The sequence below is a fragment of the Oryctolagus cuniculus genome, chromosome 3 (assembly GCF_964237555.1).
Source record: "Oryctolagus cuniculus chromosome 3, mOryCun1.1, whole genome shotgun sequence".
NCBI classification, from domain to species: domain Eukaryota; kingdom Metazoa; phylum Chordata; class Mammalia; order Lagomorpha; family Leporidae; genus Oryctolagus; species Oryctolagus cuniculus.
Window position 1 is genome coordinate 180,405,865 of NC_091434.1, and position 16,376 is coordinate 180,422,240.

General features: G+C 56.8%; 2 protein-coding genes across 3 annotated transcripts in view; one reads left to right on the plus strand and one right to left on the minus strand.

Annotated features, from left to right (window-relative positions):
* The first annotated feature begins 228 nt into the window (after window positions 1-228).
* Window positions 229-6,594, plus strand: FAM131B (family with sequence similarity 131 member B). Of its 2 annotated transcripts, none has more exons than XM_051849011.2 (7): window positions 229-389; window positions 2,903-3,012; window positions 3,322-3,357; window positions 3,653-3,746; window positions 4,001-4,198; window positions 5,621-5,764; window positions 5,973-6,594. In XM_051849011.2, the coding sequence occupies exons 1-7, from the start codon at window positions 362-364 to the stop codon at window positions 6,443-6,445; spliced, it is 1,083 nt and encodes a 360-aa protein (XP_051704971.1). In that variant the 5' UTR covers window positions 229-361; the 3' UTR covers window positions 6,446-6,594. The 2 variants fall into 2 exon arrangements, with proteins under 2 accessions (XP_051704971.1, XP_051704972.1); XM_051849012.2 differs by lacking the exon at window positions 229-389 and adding an exon at window positions 881-900.
* Window positions 6,595-9,022: 2,428 nt separating this feature from the next.
* CLCN1 (chloride voltage-gated channel 1) overlaps window positions 9,023-16,376 on the minus strand; it is a 45,754-nt gene continuing 38,400 nt past the window's right edge. Inside the window, exons 18-24 of the mRNA XM_002711951.5 lie at window positions 15,884-16,116; window positions 15,465-15,585; window positions 15,147-15,226; window positions 14,911-14,949; window positions 11,691-11,795; window positions 11,513-11,599; window positions 9,023-11,034 (exon numbers count right to left, since the gene is read on the minus strand). Coding sequence (XP_002711997.2) covers window positions 10,654-11,034; window positions 11,513-11,599; window positions 11,691-11,795; window positions 14,911-14,949; window positions 15,147-15,226; window positions 15,465-15,585; window positions 15,884-16,116 — 1,046 coding nt within the window. The 3' untranslated portion in view covers window positions 9,023-10,653. The remainder of the gene's footprint in view (window positions 11,035-11,512; window positions 11,600-11,690; window positions 11,796-14,910; window positions 14,950-15,146; window positions 15,227-15,464; window positions 15,586-15,883; window positions 16,117-16,376) is intronic.

The window sequence follows — 16,376 nt, forward strand, 5'->3', positions numbered from 1 at the left end:
CTAGGTCGGAGCAGGCTGGGCGCGTGGGAGGGGTACCGGTGGGGGAGGGCCCGCAGCCCGCCCCGCGGCGGGGATCGGAGGCAGGGGTGGGGAGGGACCGCAAGCAGCCAATCCCCGGGCCGCCCCCTCCCCGGCCGCCGCCAGCGAGCCGAGCCGGGGCGGGGGAGCCAGGCGGCGGCGGCGGCGGCGGCGGCGGCGACTGAGGCTGCCGTGGGGAGGGATGGAGAGGGGAGGGGGGAGCGGAGCCGAGCGGAGACAGCCGCGGCGCTGCAGAGCGGCTGGGGCGGCGGCGCGGCTCCCGGTGCTCCCCCCGGCGCGCGCCCCGAGTCGGTGAGGGCCCGGCCCCGAGGCCCCCAGAGCCATGGGCTGCATCGGCTCGCGGACAGTGGGTGGGTACCGCGGGCGCGCGGGGGTCCCCTGGCCCCTCCCCCACCCGCCCTAGCCCCTCGGGGTCCCTCGCTCCGCACCCGCCGGCCCTGCCTCGCGCCTCCACTTGCCTCCCTGCTCGCGACCCCTGCTTCCCCGCGTCCTCCCCGCTGTCCGCCCGCGCCTCCGGATCTCGCGTGCATCCCGGCTCCTGGCCGTGCCCGTGGCCCTCCCGCAGGCGCGCTGCCTCTCCCGGGCATCTCTCCATCACCGCCCTCCGCCGCCCCTGCGCTCCGCGCTGAGCTCCGTTCCCCAAACCCCGGGGCCTCCGCCGTACTCCGCCGTCCCCGGCGCCGCCTCGGTCCCGGGCGGGTGGAGCAGCCCCCCTGCCTGGTTCTCAGTCGCCCGGGCCCTTCGCACGCCCCCGCCCCCACCCCCAGCCGCCCTCCATCTGGCATGGGTGTTTTGCCCCTCGCCTTCCCTCTCGGCTGTCTTTTTCCGTCGTTCCTGCCTCCCCCGAATGGCTTTGTTCACGTGCGTCTTCCCTCTGGGGCGGGGGCGGGATGAGCCCGGTGCTTCCCTGGGGGGCACGGGTTCCACTCCCGGAGGGATTGGGCTGGGCTAGGGGGGGGACGCGGGGAGAAGGCCGGGGTCTGGAGGGACAGAGAGGGGTGGGGAGCCCCCTTTCAGAAAGGGTGGGGCCCGGGACCCGACTGCACCTGTCCGCGGGGGCTGGCGGGGCGGGGCCCGCTCTTTATTTACCTTTGACTGGGGGAGGGCTGAGCGGCGCCTGGCGTCCTTCCGTCGGCTCCCTTCAGCCCGTGCCTAGCCACCGCCCCCTTGCCCCCACTCCACTTTTGTAGCTCAAGGAATTCATCCAGCCCTCTCCCCAAACCCCCAATTTTCCCCTTTCCAACTCCCAGTTTCTCCCGCCTACGACGAGCTCAGTGACCTCAGGCTGAGAGAATAATTCGTATTATTATTACAAACAAACTCACTCCCCGGAAGCCTGATTTCTCTGAGACCCGGTTTATTTCCATGGATACCCCCCTCCTCCTCGGCAGTCACCTCTACTCCCTACCGCCTGAGGCTCTGACTCAGCTCTCCCTCTCCCACCGAGGCCACCTCCCCTCCTTCTCTCCCACTGTGCCCCCCCATCTCTCCTCTCCTCAGAGATGGTTCTCTGCCTGCCCCACTCCTGCTGTCTGTGTCCAGAGGTCCAGCTCTCCTCTCCCCCTCCAGCCGCAGCCTCTGATCTGACCCATATGGCCGCTGCCCTGGAGCCCCAAGGGAGAGCAGGCCGACTTTGGCGGGGTCCAATGCACCGAAACCCCCCGCCATGGGTACCTGCCATGCTCTCGCGTGAGGAGTGCCTCCTCCCATCCTCCTGTTCCCAAAAGTGGGCCTCTCGGAACCATGAAACTTCGCGTGTCTGCAGGATCTTAGGGTGGATGGTGGGGCAGCCTCCTTCTGCCGTCACCCCCATGGCTGCTCCAGAAGCTACCACCCTGCGCCCCAGCCCTCCACTTTCCCAGTCAGCCACCAAACCCTGTCACTCCTTCCCAGGAGCTTCTGCCTTGTCACACTGGAATCCCTGTGCCTTTCAGGCCTGTTTTAAAAGTCCTCCTCCCTGTCCACTCTGTCCTGTCGCTGCTCTTATATCCCTTACCTGGCTCCCAGCTGGCAGGTATGCAGTCTCCACCTCACCCCTCTCTTCCTCCACTCTCCCGGCTTCCGGCTTCCAACCCTCCCTCTGTTGGCGCCAAGTCCTCTTCCTGTCAGAAGGACCCACTGACTTTATGGGGGGCACTAGAGAAGGCACATTCCTCCCTTCCCAGTGGGGATGCTCTGCCCATGGTTGTTGACATGGCCAAGTGAAAATTCCGGCTCCAGGGGAAACCCCCAAAGAGAACTCGGGACCCCTCCCTGTGTAGACAGCAGCAAATAAGTTTTTTGTGTTTTTTTTTTTTTTTTTTGACAGGCAGAGTGGACAGTGAGAGAGAGAGACAGAGAGAAAGGTCTTCCTTTGCCGTTGGTTCACCCTTCAATGGCCGCCGCGGCCGGCGCACTGCGCTGATCCGAAGCCAGGAGCCAGGTGCTTCTCCTGGTCTCCCATGGGGTGCAGGGCCCAAGCACTTGGGCCATCCTCCACTGCACTCCCGGGCCACAGCAGAGAGCTGGCCTGGAAGAGGGGCAACCAGGACAGAATCCGGCACCCCGACCGGGACTAGAACCCGGTGTGCCGGCGCCGCAAGGCGGAGGATTAACCTAGTGAGCCGTGGCACCGGCCAGATAAGTTTTTAAGCAACCAAAAATAACTGTTTTCTGGGTGTGCTGTTCTCAGTTGGGTGAAACAGGAGCAGGTTGGTTTAGCATCCTTACTTCCCTCGCCAAAACCTTGGGAACAGTAGGGTCGTAAAAGGAAGGTGCGGTCAGGAGTGGTGTGTGGAGGGCTGGTCTTCACGCGCGGCCGCGCCTGCAGAGAGGAGCGCCCAAGGGGGGCCCAGGAGGGCAGCTAACCTTCCGGCCACCGCAGGGAACGAGGTGATCGCAGTGGATTGGAAGGGCCTGAAGGATGCCGACCAAATCAACATGGACAGCACCAGCTCACTGCACGGGAGCAGCCTCCACCGGCCGTCTACAGAGGTGAGACCCTCGCTGCTCAGTCCCCTCGCTCAGCGACCTCGGAGGGACTCTGAGAACTGTCAGGAACAAAGATCCCCTCTCCGGCTGCCTGGCCCTTGAATTCTCTCTGGAAATCCCAAGGCAGCATCCCAAACGCTAGCTCTTTTCCAGAAGATTTCTTTCTGCTCTCCTCAAAGCGCATGCCAAACGTTGCCCACTGGGGTGCCGCCTCCCCACTTCCGTGCCTCTGGAAGTCCCTCAGAGGAAGGTGGGCTACTTGCAATCCTGGAAGTGCCTGGAATACCCGTTCCTTTTCCTCTCTCCTCACAGCAAACTCGAACGGATTTCTCCTGGGATGGCATCAACGTGAGTACAGCTGCCCCTACTTCCCCTGACCTACCCTGACTCCCCTTCCTCGTGTTCTCCCTTAGAGCTCCCAGAGAACATGGTGCACCGTGAGAGTCCTTGCATTCTCTATCTGCCCTCCGGTTTACAAGCGTGGTTGGGGCACATGCCTCCCTGGGACTGGGAGGAATGATGGTTTTTCTTATCACTTGTCCTACCTCATGTCCTTCTTGGAAACCACGGACTCTCCTCCATACTTAAGGCACCCCCTTGCCTTCTTATTCTTCTGCCCTGCCTCCCATGTTTCCTATCCCAGCTCTCCATGGAGGACACCACTTCCATTCTTCCGAAGCTTAAGCGAAACTCTAACGCCTACGGCATCGGGGCCCTGGCCAAGTCGTCATTCTCAGGTGAGACTCCTGACCTGGGACGCCCCCACGCAGGAGAATACCTAAAGCCTCCTGGTCCTAATCCCCTTGCTCCCGCAGGCCGGACACCCACACTCCTGATCTCTTAGTGTCCGGCCTCTCCCATCCTGCAATGCACCCTCATACATGCCCCAGTGGAATGGCGTCCCATGTGACTGGGGCGGTGCTGGTGGGCAGGGCCTGGCATGGATATTGTGTGACATTTTGGACCATGTGGAGAATGTCTGGCTCCTTAGGGATCTCACGAAGCATGAAGGACCATGTGACAAAGCCCACAGCCATGGGGCAAGGCCGGGTAGCCCACATGATTGAGTGGCAGGGCTGGGGGAAGGCACCAGCCATTCAACCACAACACAGCCACGAGGCCGTGCGCAGGGATACGGACGCCTACTCTGACCTCAGCGATGGCGAGAAGGAGGCGCGGTTTCTGGCAGGTACTTGTATTCTGAACCCTCATGAGACAGTCGTAGGGATGGCCAGAGACTGATCCTCTAGCCAGATCCCCTGTGGCAGGATTGGCCAGGTCCGTGTGTTGACCATAGCCTTACATTCCCCAAACAGCTGTAAATCTAAGCATTCTGAATTGTTAATTCTCATCCTAATAGGTGCCCTCAAGCCTATTCTTATTGCCATCTCCGAAAAGGGAAAATTAGATGGGATTTGTGGGCCCCTCTCTCCCATGTTGTGGGACTGTCCAACCCCTGCATTCCTTTAGTACAGGGGAGAACATAGGGCCTTGGGCTTTAAAAGGCTCTGCTTCTGCTCATATTTCTAGAAGTACAAGAAGAAAAGCCCTTGGGGATCTCTTCTAGACTCTGTCCATTAGCATTTTGTGCCATGAATTCACTTACTAGACTCATTACTTGTGACAACATTTGGTGATGAAGGGAATTTGGGGTGGGGAGGTGGTGATCTACGGAAGAGGGCTAATTGTACTCCAGGAAAGTAGTACAGATGTGATGACAAGCATGCAGGAATACCTGTGCACACACCTAGGAAGAGTGACAGGTCTGGCAGACAGGGGAAGTGTCTTCGTGCTGGTGGTGTGGGTGGTAGGAGGAGTATCAGTGGGGAGGGGGCAGACATGTAGAGGACAGTTAGGGAGGTCGGGTAGTGCAGTAGCAACGTAAGCTTCAACTTACTCATGCCTTCCGCTAGTCCAGCCATTCCCACTGTGGTACCCTCCCATTTCCTTCCAGTCCCTGAGCTTTATATCACTGTAGACCCACAAGCCCCTGATACTCTTTGTTGATCTAGCGCCTCCATGTAGCTTCCTGTGTCCTTGACCACCAATAGTAAGATCCCTAAAGTCCTTCAAAGTTAAACTTCTGGAAATCCCTCATTTTAATCCCTTAGGATATTTCACCAGAAGACCCCCAACTCTTTCCCCCTAGGAATCTTAAATCTGGCCTTCTGGGAAGTCCCCCACGATTTTGCCTTGTTTCGGGGCATATGCAAAGGCTGTGCTGTCCAATACACTAGCCAATGGCCCCATGTGGCTATTGAGAACTTGACATGTGGCTAGTCCGAATGGAGATGTGCTGTAAGTGTAAAATACTAACTGCTTTCAAAGACTTTGTATAAAGGAAATATAAACTATCATTAATTTTATATTGATTATATGTTGAAATGATAATGCTTACTATATGTTGGGTTAAATAAGATATATTATTAAAATGAATGTCAACTGTTTACTTATAATTTTCTTAGATGGGCTATTAGAAAAATCAAAATTAGATCAGTGACTTGCTTGCTTTTCTGTGGAACAGTTAGCTGCACTAAGATTTACCCTTGCCCCATTTGTGTGTCTGAAAGTCCTTGGAGGTGTCTTGTGGTGACAGTGTTTCTTCTCACAGGCGTCATGGAACAGTTTGCTATCTCAGAAGCCACACTTATGGCCTGGTCGTCTATGGATGGTGAGGACATGAGTGTCAACTCTACCCAGGAGCCACTGGGCTGCAATTACAGTGACAACTACCAGGAGTTGATGGAGAGTCAGGGTGAGAGACATGGCCTCAAAAGCCTCTCCAGCTATCTAGGCAACCTCCATTCACCTCTGCTCTTTCAAGGCTTCCTGCCTGTCTCAACTGTCCCACCGTGTCCCCTACTCCATGTACCTTTTCTGCCTTCCCCTCACTCCTTGGTGCTGTCTGTTTGCACTGCCTTTGCTGTTCTGTGGCCCACCAACCACCCTCATTCTCTTTACAGATGGCCTTGCTCAAGCCCCCATGGACGGCTGGCCTCACTCCTATGTGTCCCAGGGCATGTACTGTTTGGGTTCATCGGATGCCTGGGAAGCAAGCGACCAGTCCCTCATTGCCTCTCCGGCTACAGGATCCTATCTTGGCCCTGCATTTGATGACTCACAGCCCAGCTTGCATGACATGGGACCTTCCCAACCTGCTTCGGGATACTCTGCTCAGGAGCCTCCACCTTTGCTGGGGGGAGACACTGACTGGGCTCCAGGGGTGGGCGGGGTGGACCTGGCAAGGGGCTCTGCCGAGGAGGAAAAGAGGCCACTGGCCCCTGAGGAGGAAGAGGATGCGGGATGCCGGGACCTGGAGTCTCTTTCCCCGCGAGAAGACCCTGAGATGTCCACTGCTCTCAGTCGGAAGGTGTCTGACGTCACATCCTCGGGTGTGCAGTCCTTCGATGAGGAGGAGGGTGAGGCCAACAATTAGCTTCTTCCCACTCCACTCCTGCCTGAGGGGCATGGCTGCAACCCGTACCCTCCCTACCCCCTGCAGCACAGCTGAACCTGGGCAGAAGACAGCGGGGAACCTGGGAGCTTCCAGTCCTTGCCCAGCAAGTGGAGGACCGGGATTGGGTTTCATCCAGGCTTAAACTCCAGAAACCACAGGTCTGGGGACTGAGACCCAGGCGACTGGAAGGCTGTGAACTTGGCATAGCTGTGGGAGAAGGGGTCCACAGCCCGGGGCTTCCAAGTCTGTGCCCATGAAGTCTCCAGAGTGTGCAGCCTGAGGACAGGGGCATGCAGTGGCTGTGCTGGAGACTGGATCGCAGCTCTCCACTCCCTGATGTCGTCTTCCAGGAGCCTTGGCTGTGCTGTCTGAATGCCTCTGTTCCATTTCACTCTTGCTTTTCCCAACTGTTTCCTCTGGCTGTGGCCCCAACCCCTCCCTACTGCAAGCAGCAGAGCTCAGGGGCTGCTGGACATGGCCTTGACGTGGCCTTGACAGCCTGCTGAGTGTGGTGTGGCTGCCCTCTGCGGGTGACTGGGCTTCTAAGATCAGGACTCGAGGAGAAGGTGGACGTGGCTACTGGGGTTTATTGGGGGCACAAGCGTGACTCCTTACAGCAAGGCCTGTTCAGAGACAAGAGGGTCACTGATGAGACCAAGAACTAATGTGGCTGGAAGGAGGACTCTCAGGATCTGGGAAAAGACCCAGCTGGGGCTGGCTGCTCCAGTCTTGCTCCTTTTTCTGCCTTCTTCTGTCCCCTGCTCCAGGAGCCTTGACCCTGAGGGTGAGGCGATATCCGTCTCAGATATGCTGACACAGGATGCAGGTGTCCCTGCCAGTGGGGGGGGAAGCATGGAGGCTGTGTCTCCCCCCACCCACCCCTAATTCTCTGGAGCTGTTTACACTTTTCTCTTTGCCTTTTCTACATTTTTATAACTTACTGGGGACTCAGGGTTGAGCAGGGTGGAGGGAGGAGTCTGGTGCTGTCACTCCGTAGGCTATGCTGGGTTGGCGGCTGAGGCCAGGCAGGTGCTCAGCTCCTTCTGTCCCTCCGCCAGTTCCTCCCAGGACTCCTAAGATGTCCTCCACGGTGTCCTCCCTCCCTCCCGAGACCGCCTGTCGGAGGAAGAGAGGAGAATCTGTGCAGTCTTACTTCCAGGATGGTTTACAGTGAGGCACGAGTTTGCCTGCCCACACTGTTTCCACTCTCGGGTGGCAGAGGGGGTGGGCGGAGGGGGAGAGGTGCTGAGAGCATCATGGGATGCCAGCACTGTTGTGAGAGCACATGACTGCAGGGATGGGCAGAGGAGAGCTGGCAAGCGCCTGGCCCCTCTCTCAGTAGTAGCCCACCCCTGGCCCTTGGCATAGGCAGTGTTTGGGGCAGAGAGAAGCCTGAGAGGTTCACTGCCCAGCTTTCCTCTTTCCTTGTGCCCATCTAAGGCTCCAGCATCCTACCCATGCTCTGGTCCTCTGCTGGGAGGGGAGCACAGTTGTCCCCAGGGCACAAACCACCCCTTACCCTTAAGTCCCGGACTGTGATTGCTTGGAAATGAGGAGGTTGAGAGTTGGGGGGTTTCTGTCCATCTTTGACCCTGCCTTTCCACATCAAGTTCACACACTTGTACACATACGGGCAGCAGTCCTGTGTCTTCAGGGGAGGGGGATGATGGTCATCTCGATTGGTGCTTGGAGGAAGCCTAGGAGTAGGTGTGGTGAGCCCACGTGGCTGAGCAGTCACTTATCCCAGATAACGCTGCCTGAGTGGGAGGCAGCCGCTGTGTTTATGGATGTTTCCTGACTTGGCGTACCAGCACCTCATCTAGGAGTTTTGGGAAGTGGTCCAGGACGACCATGCCCAGTCTCCTGCCACAGGCCCTGTGGGGGTTTGCATGTTCACGTCACCCTTCTCCCTGGGGGTCTCTCTGCCTGTGCAACCTGCTCTATCTTCTTCATCTCCGTCTCTTAGTGCTCCATAGTCTTCACCGGATCTCAGTGGGTGTCCAGTCCAGCGAGTGCGTTCATTATTACGGCTGCTTTTTGCTCAGGGCCCTGGGGAGTTAGGAAGGGCAGACTCGAGCAGCTTTCTTCCCGCTCTCCCTTGCCTAAGAAGACAAATGGTTCCTGAGGAAAGGCGACTAAAGATCTCGGGTTCACACGTGAGCAGGGCCGTGGCACTGCCAGGGTGCTGGCACACTGCCGCGGTCTGGAGGCAGCAGGTGGGGTGTGCCGTTCTGAGGCACCCCAACCCACCTTGAAGGGAGAGAAGACCCCAGGAGCTGGCCCGGGACCATCTGGGGACTCTTCTTGGAAGGGGGGACTGCTTCCCTGGTGCTGGGGCAGGGTGCATGGGGTTTGCTTCTAGCCTATTTTAGCAGGAGGGGAGGGGCATGTGCAGGAAGAGGCTGCTGGGGGGTGGGGAAGGGTTGCTTTTTATTTGGGGTTAAAGGCTGTGCAGCACGTGTTACAGCAGTCCTGGAGCAGGGCTGTTTTTCTATTCCTGTGAATGAAACTGCTCTTGCTAAATGATTTTCTTTGGGGGTGGGGGGACCTATGCACTTTCTTTTTCAATTGACTTTATTAAATGAAAACCCAGATCTTCCATTCCTCCCCTTCCATTGCCCCCACAGCTTCCTACCCATGTATGGAGGAGGGGATCTTGGGGAACGAGTTCATTGTGTTCTCCTTGCCCCTGCTTATCCATCCCACACTTTGTCTTCCAGGACTGGGAAGGGCCAGTCTTAGCATGTTTTCTTAATGTAACATCCCCATCCCAGGCCCAAGAGAGGTTCTATGACATATATTATTACAGAGAGGAGTCTATATAAATATACATAAACAGCATATATACACGGGCACGGGCTTGTGCCCACCGTCAGTCCCCATTCTCAGGCTTCAGTGTCTCTCTCTTGGCCTGGGGAGGTGGAAGGGACGTGATGCTGGAGAGGGCCAGAGGCTGTGTTCAGTGACACTAAACACAATGTGGTGGCATCCTCTGGCTATGAGTGTCTTATTTGGGTGATGGAGAAGACTGGACACGGGGGAAGGGCAGCAGGAGAATGTTAGAGAGGGACCCAACTGCAGAACAAAACAGGCATACGGGGCTGGTGGAGGAGAGCCTTGGGCGTGCATCCAGGTTTCTGCACCTTGCCACTCCCTGCACTCCAACCCTCCACCCCTGCAGGAAGCACCTGAGGAAGTGTCTGAGTGACCCAGGGCCTTCTGTGCTCAGAGCCTGGGTGCTTCGCAGGAGAAGCCCGAGCCAGAGTGGCTCCAAGGCAGAGCTGACCCTTACAGGACAGTCCATAACCGCAGCGGGGTGAACAAGGATGCATCTTCAGGGAGCAGCTGGGGAAACCGGAGGCCCAGGAAGCTGTGATGTGAAGGGAGGGCTTCCTGCCAGTGGGACTCGGAGAATACCACGGACACGATGGGGTACCAACAAGACACCTGCCCCTTCCCCGTGGAGCCTTGGCGGCCTTTCTCTTCTAGGAGGCGGCCCTCGATAGTGCCTTGGTTTGCATCTCCCTGCTTGAAGCAGGGGACAGAGGAGGGGGAATGTGGTTGGCCTTTCACAACCCTAGTCATGGCTCTGGACTGGAGACAGTGTTGGGAGCCAGGGTGGGGTCTGTGGAGTTGGTGAGGAGTGTGGGCATGTGGGAGGTCTGGGGGACTCCCAGAGAAGCAACCGTGGATGGTTTGGAGGCACATCCCAGGGTGGTCAATGCACAAGACCATGAGGTGGTCCCATCTCCTCCTCCAATGTGGTACCTGAAGGTCCACACTCATTCCAGGCTTCCCCTCAGCCACACGCTTTGGAAACTGAATGACAGGCAGGCAAGGCCAGGGAGGCACAGGAACAAGAACGCTGGGGCACTGTGGGGGGTGGGGATAAAGGAGGCAGGGTGTTCCCCACCCCCACAGCAGGAGACGCAGGAAGCCCCATGGAATACCAGGGGGCTCACCTGGGTTTGAAGCACCTGCCCGCCTGGGATTGGAGCAAGCAATCCAGGTGATTGACCAAGCTCCTCTCTGCCTGAGTGCTGACTCCTTTAAGATCATCACTCTCACATTAAAAAAGCATTCCTGGTGGGGGGGTGCCAAAGTATCGACGTGGCCTCTCGTCCGCCGCGTGCGAATCCACCCTCTGGCATGGGCCTCTCAGCAGTCTGCACAGTCCAGAGTGACGGTCAGAGGATCAGTTCATCCTCATCCTCCTCGTCCGTGGACCGCAGACTGGGGCCCTGCAAGATATCCGCCAGCTCCTCGTCCGGCCCTGCACTCTCCAGCAGCTCCAGCTCCTCGGCTGCCTCCAGCTCGCCCCTTGCCTTGGCTGGGGCCAGGGAGAGAGGGGGCTCGGGGGAGGGTGACGGCATGGGGGAATCTGGGGGCGCAGGTGCCACATCTCCTGCTCCTGGGGCCCCGGCTCCGTCTTCGGGCAGGCCCCAGCCCTCTGCAGGAGGGGGTGGTCCGCCAGGGCTCTTTCGAGTTGAAGTTGTGCTCCGGAAACTGGCAAGAGGAGGGCGGAGCTGCACCCCGGACTTGGTGTGCCCCTCGATGGCCTTCTGCAGCTGGGGTGCAGAGGGAGAAGGAAAGAAGATGGGGCAGTGGGAGAAAACAGACGTGAGAGACGAGCATACAAGGAAGGGCAAAAGGACGGGGGTGGGGGGAGAGAAGGGCTGAGCAACGAAAGGGAGAAGACACAAAAGCTGCCTGTAGAGCGGCGGTCTCCTGTTCCCCCGACTCAGACCCCCATGGGCCTTGCTTCAGCTACAACCCACCTCTGCCCTCCTCCCCATAGCACACCCGCAGGAAACTGTGCCTAAGGCCTGAACCCCCATCTCAAACCCACACTCTCCAGGGAAGACCACAGGAGGCCCACCTGGGGAGGAGGACTGAGGCCACAATAGGCTTGGTGTCTGCCTCCCACCTGCTGCCTCCAACTGCCCTCCAATCTCTGCTTGAGAAACAGAGAGGGAAACCTAGGGGGATTCCTGGAGTGACCACACAACCTCCTCCCACTGCTCAAGTGCCACCCACTGCTATTACCTCCTCCAGCGCCAGGACGCCCCTGAGCTTCCCCATGCTGGTCACGTAGGCGAGATGAAGGCCCAGGAGCGAGAAGAGCGTGTGAGTCTGGGTGTGGAGAGCACAGGTCAGTGTGGGCCTCGCGCCCGCCTGCCTCCCCTGCCCGCGCTGCAGCCCCGAGCAGTCAGCAAGCACTCGCCTTGTGCAGCGTGGTCTGCTCCACCAGCTGGAAGGGAGACTGGTCGATGCAGCAGCAATCAAAACAGACGGGCTGGCTCAGCTGCTCCTGCTCCCAGGCCACGATCTGTGGGGCAGAGCAGGGCAGTCAGCAAAACCACGGACCCCCCAGCCTCAGGTGCCACCTGCTCTGATCCTAAGGGAGCCTCCCAGCCAGGCCGGAAGCCTGCCTGTAGGAACCGTCAGGATTCTTTCCCATCAGCAGCTGCCCCTTCTCCCCAGGGGACCACACCTTTGCCTTCCTCACCCATCAGGCTCCAAACCCACCCTTCACTCAGGCACCTGGAACATCACTCCCTCTTCTGGTCCCCCGACCCTGCCAGCCTGCAGTGCCTCAAGCATCTGTGATTTCCAACCTCCATTTCCAGTCTTTCTATTTTTACTTCTGTTTTTGTTTGAGAGAGCGAGCACTTCCATATACTGGTTCACCCCGGACAAACCAGACCACTTTCTATGCCAAACACACCCCCCAAATGTCTCTTCTCAGCACCAGATTTCCCTCCCTGCCCCCCATCCCAGTACTGCGTGCATTCCCTGTACTTCCCACACCCCGCACGCAATTCCTACAGTACACTGTAGGTGTCTCCTTTTCCGACAAGGCGCTGGCCACAGACTCCAGCACTGGCATTTATCTCACCTCTGCCCACTGGACATGAGCTCCTTGAGAGGGTGAGAGACAGAACACAGCAAATGCTTGTGGATTTCAAAGGGCTGAGCCGGATGGCATGGCATTTAACTGATTGAGCAAAGCCATTTTTGGTTAGGTTTTGCTTGTTTTTGTTGTCTGTGACAGACGTACAAAGGCCAGCTATGCTTTGACAGGCACGCCAATACCCCCAAGATTCCAAATGACCCACTATACCTCTGGCTTTCCTAAGTGAACCTGGAGTTGTCTAAAATCACTCTTCAGGACCCTCTGCATGATGTATTTGTCCACATGCACAGCCTTCATGCTAGACAGCATGTCACGGAAGACTGTCCCCAGTTCTGGTGTCTGGTGTGTGTCCACAGTGGTGTTCCCTCCACCTGTCTGTCCTTTGCCGACAGTTCTGGGCCACTATCACATCTCTAAACTCTCACCCTCCTGACTAAAGGTTCACACAGGGTTTAACCAGCCCTCATGGTGCAGTACAGATGCCCACTTAGGTATGCTGTCAACAGGACTTGTGTATGGGGGATCTCAGGTGGTCTGGTTGATCCTGTCCCCTTGGCCATCTGAGGTTCCAGCTGTGCCTTAGTGACAGCTACAGCAGCAACATTTCCAGCAAGTGTTTATGGAGCACTTCTGTCCCAAGCATTATTCTAATTGCAACTCATTTAATCCTCTCTGCACCCCCCCCCCCCCCAGTATCTTCACTTTACAGATAAGGAAACAGAGACCCAGGGTGCTTAAGTTGTTTGTCCAAGATTGCAATCAGTCCTGGTGGCACTGGGCTTCTAACTTTGGCCAGGTATCATATTCCAGGTATACCCCCTCACTCCTTGGCTTTTGTCAAGAGGAGGTCTTCAAAAAAGTGTAGCACCAATTAGAAACCAGAGCTTAAACTGGGTGTATTCTAAACAGATTACGCAGGATTAAACACATCATAGCAGGGACTTTTGGCGACTTGTAACCAAATTTTTTTCACAATTTCCACACTGCTCTCTTACTGTTTTTTGTCAATATCAACAACATGGTATTGTCAACAGTGTCATCTGATCTGGTTGGAAAATCATGTTCAAAAGATCCTCACTGCTATTGGATCTTCTGGACCTCCAATGTGTCACACTGACCCTGGCTGGGTCACATAGGAGTTGGTAGGGACTTAAAGTCTTCCTGGGGAAAGACATAATCTAGAAATGTGTGACAGATCTCCTTTTTATACCTGGCTGCACTTTATTTCCAGCAGTTGTTAAACAGCGAGACTGCCTGCCTAACTAGTTTTCTCTGTTTGGTACATCTCTCTCTCTCTCTCTCTCTCTCTCTCTCTCTCTCCATCTATCTCTATCTCTCTATCTCTATCCATCTATCTCTATCTCTATCTCTCTATCTATCTCTATCTATCTCTATCTTTATATATCTATCTCTATCTATCTATCTATCTATCTATCTATCTATATCTCTCTCTCTCTCTCTCTCTCTCTCTCTCTCTCTCTGTCTATCTAGTTGGATTCAGCAGCCTAGCAAAGTACTCCTCAATCGCAGCTATGGCCCTTCCAATTCCCACCTGTGGGCAGAGGTAGCTCTTCTTCTTCTGCAACCATCTATTTGACTTTTCCAGAAGGCATGTGTCAGAAGTGTGTGTGTAAGATGGAAAGGGGAGAGAGGGAAGGTTTCTCTTCTCTCCTGTCACTCACAACCCCTTTCTCTAACCTGAAGTGCTTTCAATCTTCAGTACATATTTATTCTGCACGTCCAACAGGATGTTTATTTTAAAATGGTATCCGTCACGGTTTTTCATCAGCTACATGCTGTAAAAGCTCTTCCTCTCCAGTCTTCGCAGGGAGCCTGCATATCTTTTATTGTGCAGAATAGTTGCTAATGGATTCTTCCGGTTCCCCCGGAACTCCTAGGGCATGTTCTGATTGGCACTATTTAGCTGCCTATTCCCGACCATTGCTTCTCATCCAGTTCACTCCCCGTGACCAGAAGCACTAAGCATGCTTGGTTTCTCTCTCACAGACTTGATAGCTCCCTCCCCTAGGTAATAGGCCGTTGTCCTGACCACACACCACTGCCATCCGCCTTTGCGTCCAAGCTCTTCCCAAGTCTTGCTGCCTGAAAACTTCCAGTTGCCAGCAGTCTCAGGGCGCGCCCTCCCCCTTTGTAGTTCCGATGTAAATCTTCCCCATTGTTTTCTTTCAGGGCTGGCTCCGTGGTGCCCTTTTACATCAGGGAAGCTTGTCTATCCTGAGTAGCCACTGCCTGGTCAGACATCCCTTATTTCTAAAAGATTCAAAGCTCATTTTAGCACCGTGTCACCGTTCACACGTGGACACTCAAAGCTTACCCCTTCTGAGATGAGTTTGTCCTGAGAATGCCACCATGTCCCTCCACAATCCTACCTTATTCCAACCTCTTAACACGCTTTCCTGTCTACACGCATGTATTTCCATTCTGACAACACAATTACTAAAAAAGAAAAAGCTAGCAGCATCTTCCGTGACAACACCCAGCCCAGCTTGCTGCTTCCCTTACGTACCTCTTCAGGTGACATGTTGTCCACTAAATCGGTGGGATCCTAGAGAAGAAAGACACAGGTGCAAGTCCCATCCCCTGTCTTCCCACGCTGGCCAACAGCCATTTCTCCCAGTCCGGGACAACGTGCCTCCTTCCAAACCATCAGCCCCTCCGGTGGGTCAGCTCCTCAGCGGGGTCCCTGCCCTGCTGCTGAGTCAGCCTCCCTTGCCCTCGTCCTCGCCACACATCTCCTCTCACCTGGGTTGTTTTCTTCTTCGCAGGGCGAGATCTGCCCAGCAAGCAGCGCAGCAGGCACTGGAAGATGGAGGGTCTTCCACCTGAGAGGTGTGAGCGGATGGAAACAGAAATGGTGTCTGTCCCAGAGGACACGACCAGGGGCTCCTGGGAGGACTGTACTTGCCCCCTCTGTAGACGCCTCTCTTCTCCCCTACATCCACCTCTGCCCCCACTCTTGACCGGGCAATACAGAGAAAGATGACCAAGCACCTCCTCCTAGGGTGGCCCTGAGTGGAGGGGGGTGCAGATACCCACAGGGGCCATGTCGAGGGTCTTCACCTGCAGGCTCTGGGGCTTCTGGCTGCTGTTTGTGGCTGGGCAGGGGCCCGTTGGGCTCTTCAGAGGATGGTGGCGCAGCAGGGAAGGGCTGAGGAGCAGGGGGTGGAGGAAGTGGAGGCAGCTGTAAGAAACGGTACAAATTCTCAGAGAAGAGGCTGCCTTGTGTGTTCCTCTGCTTTTACCGCTACGGGTGCAGGGAAGCCTAACTCTGCCCCCCGTACACACCCCCAGTTCAGAATTCCCGCACCTCCGTCTGTCCCTGGGCCCCAGGCACTGGTCCCTTCGCGCCAGATGCAGAATTCACCTACCCTCCCTGCTCCTGTCACAGCCCAGCCCAGCCATCACCGACCGGTGGAGATGTCGCTGGCGACCCCTGCTGACGCCTGTCCCGTTGCCCCGATTTATCCCAGCTCGGTCACCTCGGTCTTGGCGGAGGGGTCCTCGTCCTCATCCTCATCCACAAAGGCGAAGGACTCGGGCCGGCCCTGGGGCGCGCCGCCGGGGAGCCCCCGCGCCTTGCCGTCGAAAGGCAGCTCGGCCAGCTTGCGCGCCATGTCCTGCGCCGCCCGCAGCCTCCGCTCAGGACTCAGGTGGCGCTGCAGGAGGGCCTGCAGCTCCGAGCGCTCCACGGAGCCCAGCAGAATCATGGAATCTGGGGAAGATGCACGCTCAGCCTGAGCCTCCCCGCTACCCTAGGCTCTGCCCGCTCGGGAGCTGCGGCAGCCCTGCGCGGCGTGTCCTCTCTTCCTGCAACCTCGGGTCAGACCGAGCAGGCCGGACCTACCCGAGCCTTTCATGTCACCCATTTAGCACTTGCAAGCACGCTAATTGATGCTAATGTGTTCTTATTTCCACGCAGCCCTTACAGACTGTTTACAACCAGGTGAGCTCAAAGGTATGAAGAGACACTCA

Bases quoted from the DNA above. Each gene is read 5' to 3' on its own strand.
- FAM131B (XM_051849011.2), top strand. From the start codon at position 362: ATGGGCTGCATCGGCTCGCGGACAGTGG. The intron at 4,199-5,620 runs GTACTTGTATTC...TTCTTCTCACAG, and splicing joins GGAGGCGCGGTTTCTGGCAG to GCGTCATGGAACAGTTTGCT. The intron at 5,765-5,972 runs GTGAGAGACATG...TTCTCTTTACAG, and splicing joins GGAGTTGATGGAGAGTCAGG to ATGGCCTTGCTCAAGCCCCC.